The sequence below is a fragment of the Lytechinus variegatus genome, chromosome 17, assembly GCF_018143015.1.
Source record: "Lytechinus variegatus isolate NC3 chromosome 17, Lvar_3.0, whole genome shotgun sequence".
NCBI lineage: Eukaryota > Metazoa > Echinodermata > Echinoidea > Temnopleuroida > Toxopneustidae > Lytechinus > Lytechinus variegatus.
Genome location: NC_054756.1, coordinates 27,566,120 through 27,582,680, shown reverse-complemented (window position 1 = coordinate 27,582,680; position 16,561 = coordinate 27,566,120). Strand labels below are relative to the sequence as shown.

General features: G+C 35.7%; 1 protein-coding gene across 1 annotated transcript; it reads right to left on the bottom strand.

The window, feature by feature from the left end:
* Window positions 1-229: 229 nt before the first annotated feature.
* On the bottom strand, window positions 230-15,976 carry LOC121430915 (putative defense protein 3). The gene is made up of 4 exons (XM_041628347.1): window positions 15,475-15,976; window positions 7,814-8,066; window positions 5,308-5,375; window positions 230-655 (listed from the first exon to the last, which is right to left on the bottom strand). The coding sequence occupies exons 1-4, from the start codon at window positions 15,704-15,706 to the stop codon at window positions 579-581; spliced, it is 630 nt and encodes a 209-aa protein (XP_041484281.1). The 5' UTR covers window positions 15,707-15,976; the 3' UTR covers window positions 230-578.
* Window positions 15,977-16,561: the final 585 nt, after the last annotated feature.

The following is a 16,561-nucleotide window of genomic DNA, read 5'->3' as shown; positions in this document are numbered from 1 at the left end:
TATTTTAATTTGATCGGGTGACCCGATCAAGTTAAATTTCCATGTAAAATCGCAAAATTTATCCTGTAAAACACATTTTCATTTCATATCCTCCACATCATAACTGTTATAGGGCATATCCATTCATATTAGCTAGCAATGAATTGGAATAGTGATAGGTGCATTTTGGTGGATTTACCAAAACTATACACAAGCTTTAAGGTAACGTTTAAAAGTAATAATGGACGTGCATTCACGGACTGTCAGCATGGTCAGTGGAAGACCATTCCATAGAACAGGGCCAGCATGCGCAAAAGCCTGAGCCCCCCATGTCTTAACGGATTTAGGAATAACTAGGGAACCAGAGTTTGATGAACGTAGCTAGGGACCTGACTGGAGTGCATTATGCAACATTTACATGACTGTATACTACTATCCCAGCTTTTCATAGCAGACTAGCAGAGGTACCCTTATCGGGCACTGGAGCATTCAAGGAACCCCTTCTTATTGGGTATATATTTAGGGCACCTGAATGGAGAATATTATGGCCTTGCCAAAGTACTTGGGTCCATCATGCTTGGGTCCTGATGATGCCATCCTTATTCTGTTGTCTTATAAAGCAGAGCAACCACCGAAGACAGGGCCAGTAGACCGATGTTGGCTTGAAGGCACCCGGCTGCAAAATGATGACAAAGAATATTAAAAAAAAACACTTAGAAACAGATAAACATTTCTCTTTCGTTTTCTTTATAATCTTGAATAGCGCCTTAAACACCATAAAGAGTGCATGATTTATTTGGCACTATACAAGTCCGATGCATCATTAATTTTATGCATGAATGAAACAATGTGGATATGTATACGGTGACACGACATTTACTCCAAGACATACAGGGTGTTTCTAAAAAAAGTAACCGACGTTCAAAGGTCAGTTGTGTGGAGAATGCATGATTTATTCTTGTGATTTCTTTTATACATACCTGTAATTGAGTTACTCATCAACTTAAATTTGACACCTTCCTTGCGTCACACCTGTCACGGGATACAGAGTTATGGTCCATCGAAAGTGAAGGGTACAAAGCCCACTTTTTCCATGTTTTGGGGTTTTAATGTACAAGCACGATACCAAGTTTGTACGGTTTTGGCTTCATCAGAGATTTTCCCTGCAAATTTCAGAGAAATTATCTGAAATATTACCCTTTTTATAACTTTTTTTTAGTTAATGTTACATAACTGGTGTTTAGCTGCAATTATGACTCAGCACATCCTCGGTGACTCGCAGACACATGTTTAGCTTAAGAAAAATATTCTTCGTCACAATCCCGCAATGGTTAGAAGAGCAATGCAAGACATGCAACGTTAACTGTGACTGTGAAGTACTGTGAAAGGTGTGGGTGCAAAAGTTAGGGGCGAATGACGTGTTCAACAGAGATTGAAGCTAGGCAGTTAAAATGTATGACAGTAACTCACGAAACGTTAAAAGAGGGGATAGGTTTTCACTGATATTTTGAAAGGAAAACTATGATGAAACAAAAGCCTTTACAACAAAAAAAGGTTTCGTGCTCGTACATTAAATTAAAAACCCAAAACTTGGAAGAAAAAAAGTGGGTTTTGTACCATTCGCCTTCGGTGGACCATAACTCTGTGAACCAGGACAAAAAAGTTGAAGATTTACTCAGTACACCATCTTTCTTGGGCAAGAATTTGTCCTGAAAAGGACCACCCAATCTCGATGTTTTGACAAGTGTGTTCTTGTCGTCTTCAAGAGAAGATGACAACACTTGCCCAAGAAAGATACATGGTGCACCGTGAAACCTATTACACTATATTTCTTCGCCATGGAAACCTTCAGAAGTTACAAAGATTTACTCAGGTATAGAATAGAAATCACAAGAAAAAATTGTGTATTTTTTATATACTGGTACTAGTAGCTGACCTATGAACTTCGGTTACCCTTTTTTTTTTAAGAAACACCCTGTATATGGTTAGGGTTTTGCAACAGGGCTTTAGGTTAACCATGGACCCTATGGGTTAACTTAGGGTTATGTTTAGGAAAGGGTCAAATCCCGGATTGAAGATGGTCATTCAATAATTAGTGCGTGGAAATTACAGCGGAGTAATTGTCGCCAGAGGAAATATCACGGAACCGTTGGCATGAATATGAACAGTACATCTCACATCAGTCAGCATTTTTAAAATTAAATAGAGTTGGTTGATGGAATGAAAAGTCCAGTAGAATTTTTTTTAGTAAGAAAGAATTCGACTTTTAAAAAAAAAGGAATTAGAAAAAAATATGGATGATAATTTGGCCAATCAAAGGCCTGGAGTTTGTCCATATCGTATACTATAGGGTAATTCATTCAAAGATGGCCGACTGCCTTCACTTTCGAAGGCCCTAGACTTTAGGGCACTCTTGATACTATTACAGATTCCCAAGCCTGAATTATTTTGTATTTAAGGTTAAAAGGTCTTTTCATATTACTCGTCAGTTGTTTCAACTCTTCACCACTCAAACATTCCTTTTTTTCAATTTGTTGTATACAGCATTACGAACACTTGTGAACGCTCTTTGTTTTCCTGTTGATCCGTAAGATTCCTTGCGAGTGCCGGGGCAGGAATTTGGAGACTTTTAATCCGTTTTGTTTTCCTCTCTCTCTCTTTCCCCCTTTTAAAAACTATATCTAACTGGATTTATGGTCAAATTTTCACGATATTGTGCTTGTGTTTTACTGTTTATACGAATATTTTCATAGATCGGCTTTTTAGCAGCCCCCTCGATCAATTCCCAGTCTTTTTGTATTGTTATCTTCATTATTGTACATAGAATTTTCCTTTTCTTCATGAATTATGTATCAAGATGTATGGAACGAAACACAACGTTAATGTTAGAAATGTTAGAAATGGAATGATATACAGTTTATACAATAAGACCAATAACTACTCAATCATGACACTCTATCAGTTAAATTATGAGGTAAAACAGATGTGATTGGAATGCACTGACACAATTAGAGTAGCCCACTTGAAATCAAAGCTTTCGGGCTTTCCCGTTACCATTTCCCAACATATATTTCAAAAAGTACTGCTTGGTATATACTCCTTTAATTCGATTAAGCTTTTCTGCAACCCAATCAACTTTATCACTTCATACGTAATTCTAAGACATGTCAAGTAATTGAAGTTGTCTTTTTACCAGCCATTATGCACAAATATCTTGCGACCCTTTAATATTCTAGCTCTTCAAATGTCAAACACGAAGTACTTAAAGGACAAGTCCACCCCAACAAAAAGTTGGTTTGAATAAAAAGAGAAAAATCCAACAAGCATAACACTGAAAATTTCATCAAAATCGGATGTAAAGTAAGAAAGTTCTGACATTTTAAAGTTTCGCTTAATTTCACAAAACAGTTATGCATATCCTGGCTGGTATGCAAATGAGGAGACTATGATGTCATCCACTCACTATTTCTTTTGTATTTTATTATATGAAATATGAAATATTCTAATTTTCTCCTCATTGTCAAGTGATACAACGATTCATTCCTCCCTGAACATGTGGAATTAGCATTGTTTAATATAGGTTTTCCCGTCCAATTTCATCAGAGTTGCAATTTAATTAATGAAAGGACGTTCAAATTCGAAATATTTCGTCCACCCTCTGCACACATAGTTCACAGTTCAGTTTTGTAGAAATTAAATTTAGAGAGAAGTTTGTTCAAATTAATGGCCCTAAGGTGTCATTTAATTTCGCGACGACGAACTGATCGTTTAATTTCGCCTAAAACACCATTTTAAATTTCATTTATCGGCACACATATTTGCACTTTAAACTTCCAAATTCAGATATCATGTTTCTGTATTCATTTTTTTTTCAAACATTACCCTATATTTCTATTTGCGGATCTTTTCAGTTAGAAGCATTTTATTCCATTATGTTTGATAAAGACGTAATTCACGCAACTCTTACAGGATATGGTTGTAAACGCTTATTCTTTTAGTGATTGATGAGTGGGTGCAGGGGCGGATCCAGGATTTCCCAAAAGGGGGCACATTTTCCGGAGGAATTTGACGAGTAAAAAAAAAAGATTTTTAACCAAAGAATAAGGGTATTCCGTCCACGAAAAAAAATTAATTGTGCCTCTAAAAGGGGGAGGGGGCACGAGTCGGCTGTGCCCTCCCCTGGATCCGCCATTGAGTGGGTGGATGACCTAGTATGCTAATGGTAGGTAATTTTTCTTCATCATCTTGTTCTTTTTATTTTACATAATTGTATATAATTTAAATCGTTTTGGGGAAGGGATGAGTATCATGGTATTGACCACAGTCTATAGTTATGAAAGTGGAACAAAAACGAGTTGTTGTCCCAATGAAGGTCTGTCAGATGTAAAATTCAATAAAATTTTAACATCCAATTTAGGAGTAAAACCCATTTCCATAATCATTCAAAAGAAGTAAACAAAAAAAACAACAACGAAAAATTTTGTCCATATCTTGTATTAGTGATTGCATATTAATTATTTTGAATTCCTAAACGTTCGCAAGGAAGGTACCGGTGCGAATTTGAAAACACGACTCAGCTATTTTAATTTGATCGTTCTTTGTAAAGGTTTAAATGAAATAACTATGAAATCGCATGCCAGTAGAATTAAATTAAAATAAGTATTTGGCTATTTAAATGCTCATCTCATAGGTCATTCAAATTAGTTGCAAATCGAATTATTACATCATTAAATCGGTTGAAATTTTGACGAAATTGGATGGGAAAACCTATATAATATGGTTCAGTCAAGTTGGTACTTATTGTCATATAAAAAGTGAAATATTGTATAATTCAAACAATTTTATTGTATAATTCAAACAATAAAAAACAAAAGAAATAGTGAGTGATGGACATAATCGGCTGACTCACCTAGTTGTGCATATCACTGTTTTGTGAAAAATAAGCGAAACTTTAAAATGTCATAACTTTCTTATTTTACATCCGATTTTGATGACATTTTCAGCACTATGCTAGTTTGGTTTTCTCTATTTATTCAAGTCAGTATTTTCCTGGGGTGGACTTGACCTTTAATCTGTACACATAAAGCACAAAAATTGCTGTAAAATGCTCTCCTTTTTTCAAATACCGCCCATTCTACTTTGTAAATTGAGGCTAAACTCTAAATATCCGCTATCACCAAAAGACAGTCAATGTCCCTATCTCTAGATATGCGTTAGAGGGCACCAAACCAAATTTACCCCTGGATATCTTTGAACGCATCACAATATGAATCGGCTTATAATCAGCGGTTGAAAAGGTTTTACCATGGGGTACATGGTTTCACTCACCTTTGCACGTGATTATGGATGACGTCATGTCGGAGTAGAACGTTGAATGCGTTATGGCTACTGACCCTCTACAAAAATTTGTTAGATAGGACAAAAATACGATCAATACCACATCACAATTGATATGAATATAGCTAACTAACTCTAAAGAGATTCCACTGACCAGCCACTCAAGTTTCAATTATGGTGTATTTTCATTTCAATTCATCTTGAATATTTGGCGTTTTTAAAAATTGTCAGATCTGGCAACTTTCCTTGGTTTTAACTGGCAGAGAAGCGCAGCTCCTACGATGTCTTTGGGATAAAACATGACATGTCGGAAAATCACGTCTGATAAATCTTTTCATGGGACGTCCACTTACCTGTGAACCTTCCAGAAATACACAAAGGGTAGGCTATTTTAGTTATAAAGCCTATTTGCAAAATAATAGTAGTAGGAGTAGGAATAGTAGTAGCAGTGGCATTAGTAGTAGAAGTGGTAGTAGAACAATCTAATTCTCGTAATTTCAACAAAATAAAAAAAAGATCACCCTTCAGATGGGTGGGGGGGGGGGGGTATATGGAAACACGGGCATAAACGTGCCTATAGGGTAGTATTTATCCGCTAAAAATCATAAATGATTCACGTAAAACGCTACTCGATCATCTACACAGCACATCGGCGCCTTGCCTTATCGATGTAAAAAAAAATTACTTGAAAATAGAAAATTAAAAGCTAAATTCTAATAACACTGCTCAGTTGCTTTGTATTTTGTTGCATTTTGTGAACCCAATAAATCTCAAATCTCATTTAAATTTACGTCTGCGATATTTGAAGTATCATGAAATCGTTGCCGTTGCGATATAATTTTAATTTGTTTTACCTATTCATACTATATTTGGATGTTTGGATTTGAAACCAATAAAATAAAATAAAAACTTGAAACTTATAAGGACATGATTGTTTTGTGATATATTTAAAGGGGAAGTTCACCCTGACAAAAAGTTTATTGTAAAAATAGCAGAAAAAATAATTAAAAAAAGTATTGACGAAGGTTTGAGAAAAATTCATCCAACAATTAAAAAGTTATTAGAATTTCAATTATTTGATTTGTGACGTCATATGCGAGCAGCATTCCTACATAGCGAATGGTAAAAAATCAATGAAATGTAATTTTCTAGAAAATTCAAAATGGTTTTCACAGTACCTTTTGTATATCAATAGACAAATCATTTCACACCCGACCATGAATAGAAAACATAATTAAGTCACCAGGAACCATAAAAAAATTGAAATTCATGCATTTTATATCACATAGCACATGGGGCAGCTGCTCGTTTATGACGTCACAAATCCAAAACTTTGAACTCTAATAACTTTCTTATTCTTTAACGGATTTTCCTCAAACCTTCACCAATAATTTTTACTATTTTTTCTGGTATTTTTACAACAAAGTTTTTATCAGGGTGAACTTCCCCTTTAAAGGGGGGGGGGGGGCTACCTGACAAAACACTGTTCTTTCTCATTATTTGTGTCTTATAAATGGCAAGTGCATACCTGTGAGACAACTATGGCCTACAGAGTATAGTCTGTTATTTTGATTTGTGAACATCAATAAATTTAATTGTTTTAAAGAGAATGGCCTTTCAGCACAATCATAAAAGAGCGATTGAGCGGGCAAAATTGTAAGTCCTAGAGAAGAAGGTCACGTGTCTTTTAAACATCACTTTGCATTCCTCAATTTCTCTATAAAAAATTACTCATAAAATCTTTAGCGTTTAATTCTCCTTGTTTATACAATAATCGTCATATTCAATCGTTTATATGCAGGAATGTACGCATTCTTTTTTGTTTTTACTGTAACAGCGTTCCCTTTTCAGTTATTTTTTTGTAATTATCCATTTCGATTTCCGATAAGTGGATCTCAAATGGAAACAAATCAAAATTTATTCATGTATAATTTGAGATTCAGCGAAGTGCTATTTGAAAAGTTCAGCGCCTTTTTTTCACTATCGGAGTCCTCCCTTTCAAAGTAATGATATTGATGTTCCTAATAAAGTATCTTGACAGGCGGTGCACATCTTCCGAAAATAAAAAGATCCCTAGAGTCCTTATACATTGGCAATCCAGCGGAATCCTCACTTTTGTTGTTTTTTAATACACAAAGCCGCATTACTTTCATCTTTTTATGACCAAATAGACAATGGGGTGTTCTCTTACTGAAACAGAAGAAGGGGAAGAAAATAAAAGAAGAAAAAGAAGAAAAGGAGGAGGAGAAGAAGAAGAAAAAAGAAGAAAAGGAGGGAGAAGAAGGATAAGGAGAAGAAGAAGAAAAAAATGGAAGGAGAAGGATAAAAAGAAGAATAACGGGAAGAAAAGGAAAAAGTTTGACAAGGTTATTCTAGATCGGGGACGTCCTCGGGTGTTTGACGTCCCCGGTTGATAGGTAAAAAGGTAAGAAAATGTCCCCAGAAGTAGGTCATCACAAACCCATATACACTGCTACACCCCCCCACATGAACTTACATGAATGAAATGTCCCCTACGCATTCTTCGGGGGCTTTCCAGACAAAGGTTGTGGCCTCCTTGCGTTCTTCACCCGTGTGTGTTACGGAATCAAAGGAGTATTTCCCTGTTGAATCGCTTGGAGTCACACATAGCAAGAATTGGGAGAGAGCCGGTAGTCCGGTAAACGCACCAACGGGTGTTGCGGTGCTGACGGACCGAGCCTGAAGAAAGTAGCCCTCGAAGTATGTTCCATTGTCAGAAGAAATGCTCACTAAGAATAAAATAAAGATTCCGTTGTTAATAAATACACACATGTGTGTTTAGCTCCATGGTTCAACCATGGGGACATATCTTACTCATAGGTCATGTAGGTGACAGCAGAGGCCGAGGAACGACCTTGTAAGTAGGGAGATGAACCAAAAGTGCGTTTAGGGGGAGGGGTGAAATCTCAATTTAATGGTCACTTCACGTTCTTAATATAGTCCAGGATAGGCCCCATAGAAACTTGACCAAACCTTGTTTTTTTATATATACAATATTTTTTGATGGTTTCTTGTCAATTCGAGGGTGCTGATTACGAATCTGGATGATGCCACTCGTGTAACCTTGAGCATTTTCCGCAAATTGGCAAAATCCAATACGGCCGCCAAAATATGCAAATTACCCATGAAAATCGTAAAATTGTCCGCACATTGGCTATGGAATGCATAAAAGCGTGTGTCAGGAGTGAAATACACTGAAAAATAATTGTTGACAAAATATTTATTTTCCTGATATTCAAAATGGCCGCCATAGTCCATTGTATACTCTATTATGTACAATATATATAAATAGGGAAAACCAATTTTCACAAAAGTGAGCACTAAACCGCAAAAAATTGCGATGTATGAACGAAGTAATATATGCAAATCATCATAACTAACGAGATATATCATTTATTATGTCATAAATGGGAAGATTTCTGTATTTTGATATCTAAAATGGCAGCCACTGGCCCAAACAGTATTGCGTACCGCAATGGGGGCCAAAAAATCACAAGAGTGATCACAGAAATGCATATTATTAAGATTAAACGAGTGGAATATTGACTAAAAACATAATTGTTAACGAAATGTATTATTAATATGCCATGTATGTGATGAATGTTGTATTTTGATATTAAAAATGGCTACCAAAGGCCCTAAAAGTACTATGCACACAATGAGAAAGTGGGACAAACTAAGATATCACAAGGGTAATGACTAAAATGCATATATATGTGATAAATTAATGAGATACTGTTTAAAACATATTTTCTAACGAAATATATCATTCAGGTTTAAAGTATGTGTTAAATATTGTATTTTTACTTTCAAAATGGCCGCCAGAGACATTAACAGTATTATGCACAATGCAAAGTGGGAAACCAATATTCACAGGAGTGAGCACCATAAATGCAGGTATTAGTGATCTATGAGTAAAATATTGTCTGAAAGCATAATTTCTATTAAGCAGTTAAGAGATATCATTTATTCTGCCAGTTAGGTAATAAATACTGTTATTGGAAAGTCAAAATGGCCGCTACAGGCCCTACAATGTGAATGGGAACAAATTATTTCAGCAGAATTTGGCTTTGCTTGGCCAGATGGTGCCAGGTAAAAATGGCAGAGGTAATATTGGCAGAGGTAAAAATGGCAGAGGTAAAAATGGCAGATACTGAGGTAAAAATGGCAGAAGTAAAAATGGCAGAGGTAATAATGGCAGAGGTAAAAAAAAGGCAGAGGTAAAAATGGCAGAGGTAAAAATGGCAGAAGTAATAATGGCAGAGGTAAAATGGCAGAGGTAAGAACAGCAGATATAAAAAGAGCAGAGGCATAAATGACAAGAGGTAAAAATGGAAGACGTGACAATAGAAAAAACAGTAGATATTACAAAAGAAAACTAAAAAACAGGCTTTAAAGAAAATAAAATGTTTGAAGATTATAATAACAGAAGGGTTTTTCCACAATTTTTCTTCAATTTTACAGAACAGATATGTTTTTAAAAAGGGGAAAACAGTTTTATTACAATAAATTTGTAATGGTACATGCTTAAAATACCAATTTTCTGTAAGTTTATACAAATGCATGCATGTAGGATTACACAGTGCAGTAAGATTACAGGTGTTCTCCAGACTCTGTTGCAGGATTTTTTTGATTTTTAAGTATAAATTTTCTAACAGTGTAAAAAATGGCGGAGTTGAAAATGGCAAAGGTAAAGATGGCATAAGCAAAAATGAAAGAGATATGGGGTGCAGGTTTTTTAAAAAGCAGAGAAGAAAAAAGTTTTCACTCTAAAATCAAAGGGGATTTGGTTAAGGGGGAAAATGACTTAAAAAATTATTTCAACTAAGTGAAGTTCTTTTGACTCAGAAAAAGAATTACAACAAAAATAATAACAATCAGATAATAAACAATGTTTTTTAGCATACCAAGCTAATTACCAAGAGGGTGCTGCTTATGGTGTACAAAATACCCAACAGCACTTTCGCTTCCAAAGGTTATGACCATCAAGCCGTCTATATCATATTGGATGCAATGGTAATGAAGGTTCAGGGTCTTCTTTTATGCAAAGAATCTGAACCAGACGGTCCCCCTCGATCGACCCCAAATTGGTTTACCAGTCAAGATTATTATTGATTTTCATAATCAGTTACATATTCAGTGCCAAGCCTGGGAACGCATGCTTATTGTCATTCAAATATTTAAAAAGAATAGTACAGACGACATTACAAATAAGGACATAATATTCAACCACAATCATTCGTGACAATTTCAAGGTCTAAGCTTTTCCCGCTATGTTCTTTTCCCACCCCTAACCCTCTCTGTCTCTCCACCTCTCTTATGTCTACTCTTCCTCCTTTTTGTAACGGTAAACCTGGCAAAACTTTAGATATAAAAAAAACAGCTAGACAAAAAGTAATGTTATAAAATGATGAATGAGAATAGTGCAGTTTCATTTTGCTCGTGATGAATTGAATGAAAAAATATTTGTCGTTTGATTTCTTTTTAAAAAGCCTTCACGGTACACCTCCAACGAATTCGTAAATAGCATTGTTAGGCCGATAAAAACATAATGATATGATGAAATGCCTAACCGTGACATGCACTTCTAATTTAATCTATGTACATGCGGGGGCTTTTTGACAATTCATTGCATAGGGGTTTGAGGCTGGCAATATTTTACCTAGAGCTGTCATTTTTACCTCTCCCATTATGACCTCTGCCATTTTACCTCTGCCATTATTACCTCTGCCATTTTTACCTCTGCCACTTTTACCTCTGCCATTATTACCTCTGCCATTTTTACCTCTGCCATTATTACCTCTGCCATTTTTACACCGAGCCGGCCAGATGGCGATGTATGAGTAAAATATCGTCTGAAAACATGATTTATAACAAAATATATCATATCTTATGTAATTTAGGTGATAAATACTGTATTTCAACATTCAAAATGGCGACCAGTGGCATAAAGAGTATTATGTACAAGGGCAATAGCCGGGGCAAAAAAAGTGACAAGAGTGAGCACTAAAATGCATATAATTAAGATAAACTAGTGGAATACTGACTAAAACATCATTGTTAATATGCCATTTATGTGATAAATGCTGTATTTTGACATTCAAAATGGCCGCCATAATCCCTATATTTATTATGTACAATGCGAATGGAGAAACTAATTTTCACAAGAGTGAGAATCACAAAATGCATATGACTGTGATATACGAGTAGAAATATTGTCTTAAACATGAGTTCTAACTAAATACATCACATATTGGTTGTGGAGGTAATAAATGCTGTACTTTGAAATCCAAAATGGCTGCCATAGGTCCTAAAAGTATTATGTACATTGTAACATTGGACATATAATTTTAACATAATTTGGCTTTGTTTGACTCTAAATATTGCCTATAATTGTAAATTCTGATGCAAGGGTGAAATGTTGTCTAAACCATGGTTTCTAGCAAGATATATCACAATGTCGTGTATTTAAGGTGATAAACACTGCATTTTAAAATGAAAATGGCCACCATAGGCCCTTATCGTATAATATACAATTTGAGTGTAGACAAATAATGTTCACAAAAATGGCATATGGCAGCCATTTTGAATGTTGAAATACAGTATTTATCACCTAAATTATATATATTTTGTTATAAATCGTGTTTTCAGACGATATTTCACTCATACATCACCATTTGGCCAAGCAAAGCCAAATTCTGTTGAAATAATTTGTTCCCATTCACATTGTGCATAATATCATAAGGGCCTGTATCGGCCATTTTGACTTTCCAATAACAGTATTCATCACCTAACTGGCAGAATAAATGATATCTCTTAATATAAATTATGCTTTCGGACAATATTCTACTCATAGATCACTAATACTTGCATTTATGGTGCTCATATTGGTTTCCCACTTTGCATTGTGCATAATACTGTTAATGTCTATGGCGGCCATTTTGAAAGTAAAACTACAGTATTTAACACAAACTTTAAACCTGAATGATATATTTCGTTAGAAAATATTCTTTAAACAGTATCCCATTAATTTATCACATATATATATGCATTTTAGTGATCACTCTTGTGATTTCTTTGCCCCTCTTTCTCATTGTGTGCATAATACTTTTAGGGCCTTTGGCAGCCATTTTGAAAATCAAAATACAACATTCATCACAATACATGGCATATTAATGATATATTTCGTTAACAGTTATGTTTTTAGTCAGTATTCCACTCGTGTAATCTTAATAATATGCATTTTAGTGATCACTCTTGTGAATTTTTTTGGCCCCCATTGCCATTGTACGCAATACTGTTTGGGCCAGTGGCTGCCATTTTAGATATCAAAATACAGAAATCTTCCCATTTATGACATAATAAATGATATATCTCGTTAGTAATGATGATTTGCATATATTACTTCGTTCATACATCGCAATTTTTTTGCGGTTTAGTGCTCACTTTTGTGAAAATTGGTTTTCCCTATTTATATATATTGTACATAATAGAGTATACAATGGACTTTGGCGGCCATTTTGAATATGAGGAAAATAAATATTTTGTCAAAAATTAATTTTTCAGAGAGTATCTCACTCCTGCCACACAATTTCATGCATTTCGTAGCAAATGTGCGGACAATTTTAGGATTTTTATGGGTAATTTGCATATTTTGGCGGCCATATTTGTTTTTGCCAATTTGCGGAAAATGCTCAAGGTTACACGAGTGGCATCATTCAGATTCGTAATCAGCACCCTCGAATTAACAAGAAACCATTAAAAAATATTGTATATATAAAAATACAAGGTTACGCCTCTTCTATCCTGGACTAATAATGGGTTACTCAAAAAGTGGGGAACTGGAACACACCCCCACCCACCACCACCAGTAATTGACTTTCTTTGGCCTGGGGTTCAATGGCAAGGAATGCTTCCATTTTGACTGCTCCTTGGCCTCGGGGTGATAATCATGCATGAACCTCATCCATAGTCACGTTTAACTCATTCATTGCATGGGTTACCCTCAAAGAGTGCCAATAAAGTCTCAGTTGGGCAGGCGCGGATCTAGGCGGCAAGTGCCCCCCCCCCCTTTGAGAAGCAAATTTCCCAGGGAAATTTACAAATTTTTAATGTAAAACAGACCTTGTTTATGCTTGTCATTTTTTTTTCGGGTACAAATTAAAATATCCTTAATTTATGGTTGAAGACCTTTTTTATTGTCTATCGAATACCCTTTTTTTTTGCTTGCTTGTCAACATTTTCCTCCGAAAAATTTGCCCCCCCCCTTTGGAAAATTCTGGATCTGCCCCTGCAGCTGGGGACATGCCTTCCAGTAGCAGGTACGTAAGTGACAGATCGATACTCGGTTTGTCCATTTTTTTCATGACACACCTGATAGAGAAATTTAGGAACCTGTCACAGACTAGATTGCAATGTAAACAAAAATGGTGAGTAGAATAAAGGAATATGAAAGATGATGGCCCAAATATGCTCTTTGTATCTCAATCCTCTCTATGTGAGGCTGAAAACTTTTCAATGGCACCTTTTATATCGTAAGCAGCCTTGATATAGAAATATTCGAGTGATTGTACATTGTGTGGCTGCCGACACAGTGACGACCCTCGTTCTGTCAATATGCTTTGTATTGAAACCAATGATCAAACTTTGCGGTATCATAATGGCTAAAATTTTACTAAACAAATAGAGTAACATTCACAGAGCAAAATGCTGAAAGTTTCATCAAAATCTGGTGACAAATAGCAAAGTTATGATATTTTAAAGATATGCATTATTCCGGTGAAACAGTTCTGGGCATGCCTTTATGAATATTCAATGAGCAAAATGATGATGTCACATCCCCACTTGTTAGTTTGTATTTTATTATTTGAAATTAAGTTGATTTTTTTCCTTCAAGAACTACAAATGTTGGAATTACAAGTGATTAAGTGCATTAGGTATTTATTGCTGCAACTTTCTTTTATTACAAGGGAGACATATCATTCATCGTGTATGAAAACGAATCAATTATGATTTCATGTAATAACATAAGAAAAAGGATAGTGGGGATGTGACATCATCAGCCCATCTAATGAATATTCATGACAACGTGCATATAACTGTTTTCATAATATATTACTAAGCTTAAAATTTAATAACTTCACTACCAAATTATGTCATCGGATTTTGACAATTTTTTTGCATTTTGCTCTGTGAATTTTACTCTATTTATTAAGAAATACAATATTTTCAGCCCGGAGCATCCCTTTAATAAGTCGAGTTGGGGTTCACTGAATATGTATAACTGGAACAAAAGGTCACGAGAGCCTTTGTTTAAAGGGACACCCTGAAAATCGTCACCGTGACGTTTAAATAAAGTTATTGGGTGAATCCACTGAGAACTGGTATTCAAAATTATGAAAGGAAACTATTTCTATTGAAATCCTGATAATGGCACAAACATCTGAGATCTTCAAAATAAAAGCAAGTTGGCATTGAATTTAAGAGAGATAGACGAATATGAAGGCCAATATAGGAATGAATAAGGCATACGACCATGGCCATTTAGAAAAAACTTTGACAGGGTTATAGTATACCCCCCCAAAAAAAAAAGTGATAATAATAATGATAAACAAATGAATAAAAACTAAAGAAATGAAAAATAAATAAATAAAAATATAATAAATAAGTAAATAAACAAATTTTCAAAAAATATGGAACGGGGATTGTCTGCATCCCGCTTTCAGCACTATCGGACAAAGAAATGATAATTTTTTTATATCACTTTATCAGTGAAAATTTTCAAATTTGGATTGACCTTCAAATACAGAGTCTAGGGTCTACCACATCATGTTGTTTCGGAGGTTTTCCAACCATCTCTAATGGTCACCGACCAGAGGCGACGCAAGGGTATTTTGATAAAAGGGGTGAGATAACATAAAATTACGTAGAATTTTAATTATAAGAATAGCGATAATAATAATAATGCTTAATAACTTTCTTCTCCCCCACCCTTCTGTCTTTCTCTCTTTCTCTCAATTAAATAGCAGATCTAGAGGGTATGAAGATTGGGAAACCCCCCCCCCCCCGCCATCTTTCGCGCTACGCTTTAAAAAAAATAATTAAACAAAGACGACAATTATCGCTTTTAGCTTTTACCTCTCAAACTTTGGCCCGGTTTGTAGGTGGTGGAATCAGTAGTGAATGTGAACGGGTTGGTCGCGGCCGGCTGGGGATCGTAGGGCACTGTTCGGTTGCTTTCCTTCGTCTTGTGGATGGGATTCCCGTCAAAGCAGCCTGTCCACGGGGAACCGCGGGGGTAGCAATCCACATGGGAGAAGAACAGGCAGCAGAGGATGTAACAGATCGAAAAAGCGGGGAAAGAAGACATCCTTGAGAGACGCTCGACAAGGATGTAGTTTATTTGGATGAACAGGGGTGTTGGCTCAGGATGATGCAAACTTAATGAAAGCTTACTGTAGTTTGCAGATATCAATGTAAATATTTGTATCCGTGTATATAATCACAATACTTCATAAGAATGAAAGATATGTAATAAATAACTGGCACGAATATATCCGTTCCAGAATTATTTGGTATAGACCGACTTAAGGACTCGAAATCCACATACGATTATGGCAACTTGTGTCTGTTCAACATTCTTCCAATGATCAGTGGGCGTGGAAGATGATTGTTGTAGAAAACTCAAGGTTACGGTGCAGCTTTGTGTTGTATATTGGTAGGAAAAACTTTTGTCGTTGTACATGACTGACTTAGCTGTGATCGCCATATTCCCGACCTTTCGTTTGAGGACGCGTACGCTTATTTAGAACGGTAGTTCATTTTGGAAGAGACTTTTGGGCCCGTCGTCATGGTCGTAAAACTCCGTCCTGTAATGCAAATTGTGTGACATGAGATTTTTTTTCGTTTCGCATCTGGAACGGAAACATTCAATCTGCGTTTCGTGTGCAAAATTTTGGTTGCTACTATGGTAACAGCGATATATCTGATTTAGGACGACTTTATAAATCCAAATTTGGTTCCTCCCAGAGCTCGAGAGGCCGCCCGGGGGACCCACTTCCATTGAATGGTGGATACCAGGCGCGACCCCACGTAAAAAGGGAAAGAGTGGGTAAGTACGTTACGTATAGGCCTATGTAGCGTTATAAGGGTGTGAGAAACAATGATTAAAATACTGAAAAGGGATATATTTCCACTACTTGTAGGGTGTCACAACCCAAATACT

Coding starts and splice junctions, on each gene's coding strand:
- LOC121430915 (XM_041628347.1), bottom strand. CDS start 15,706: ATGTCTTCTTTCCCCGCTTTTTCGATCTGTTACATCCTCTGCTGCCTG. Junction 8,067..15,474: donor ACCGGGCCAAAGTTTGAGAG/GTAAAAGCTAAA, acceptor TTTTATTCTTAG/TGAGCATTTCTTCTGACAAT. Junction 656..5,307: donor ATCCATAATCACGTGCAAAG/GTGAGTGAAACC, acceptor ATCATTTTGCAG/CCGGGTGCCTTCAAGCCAAC.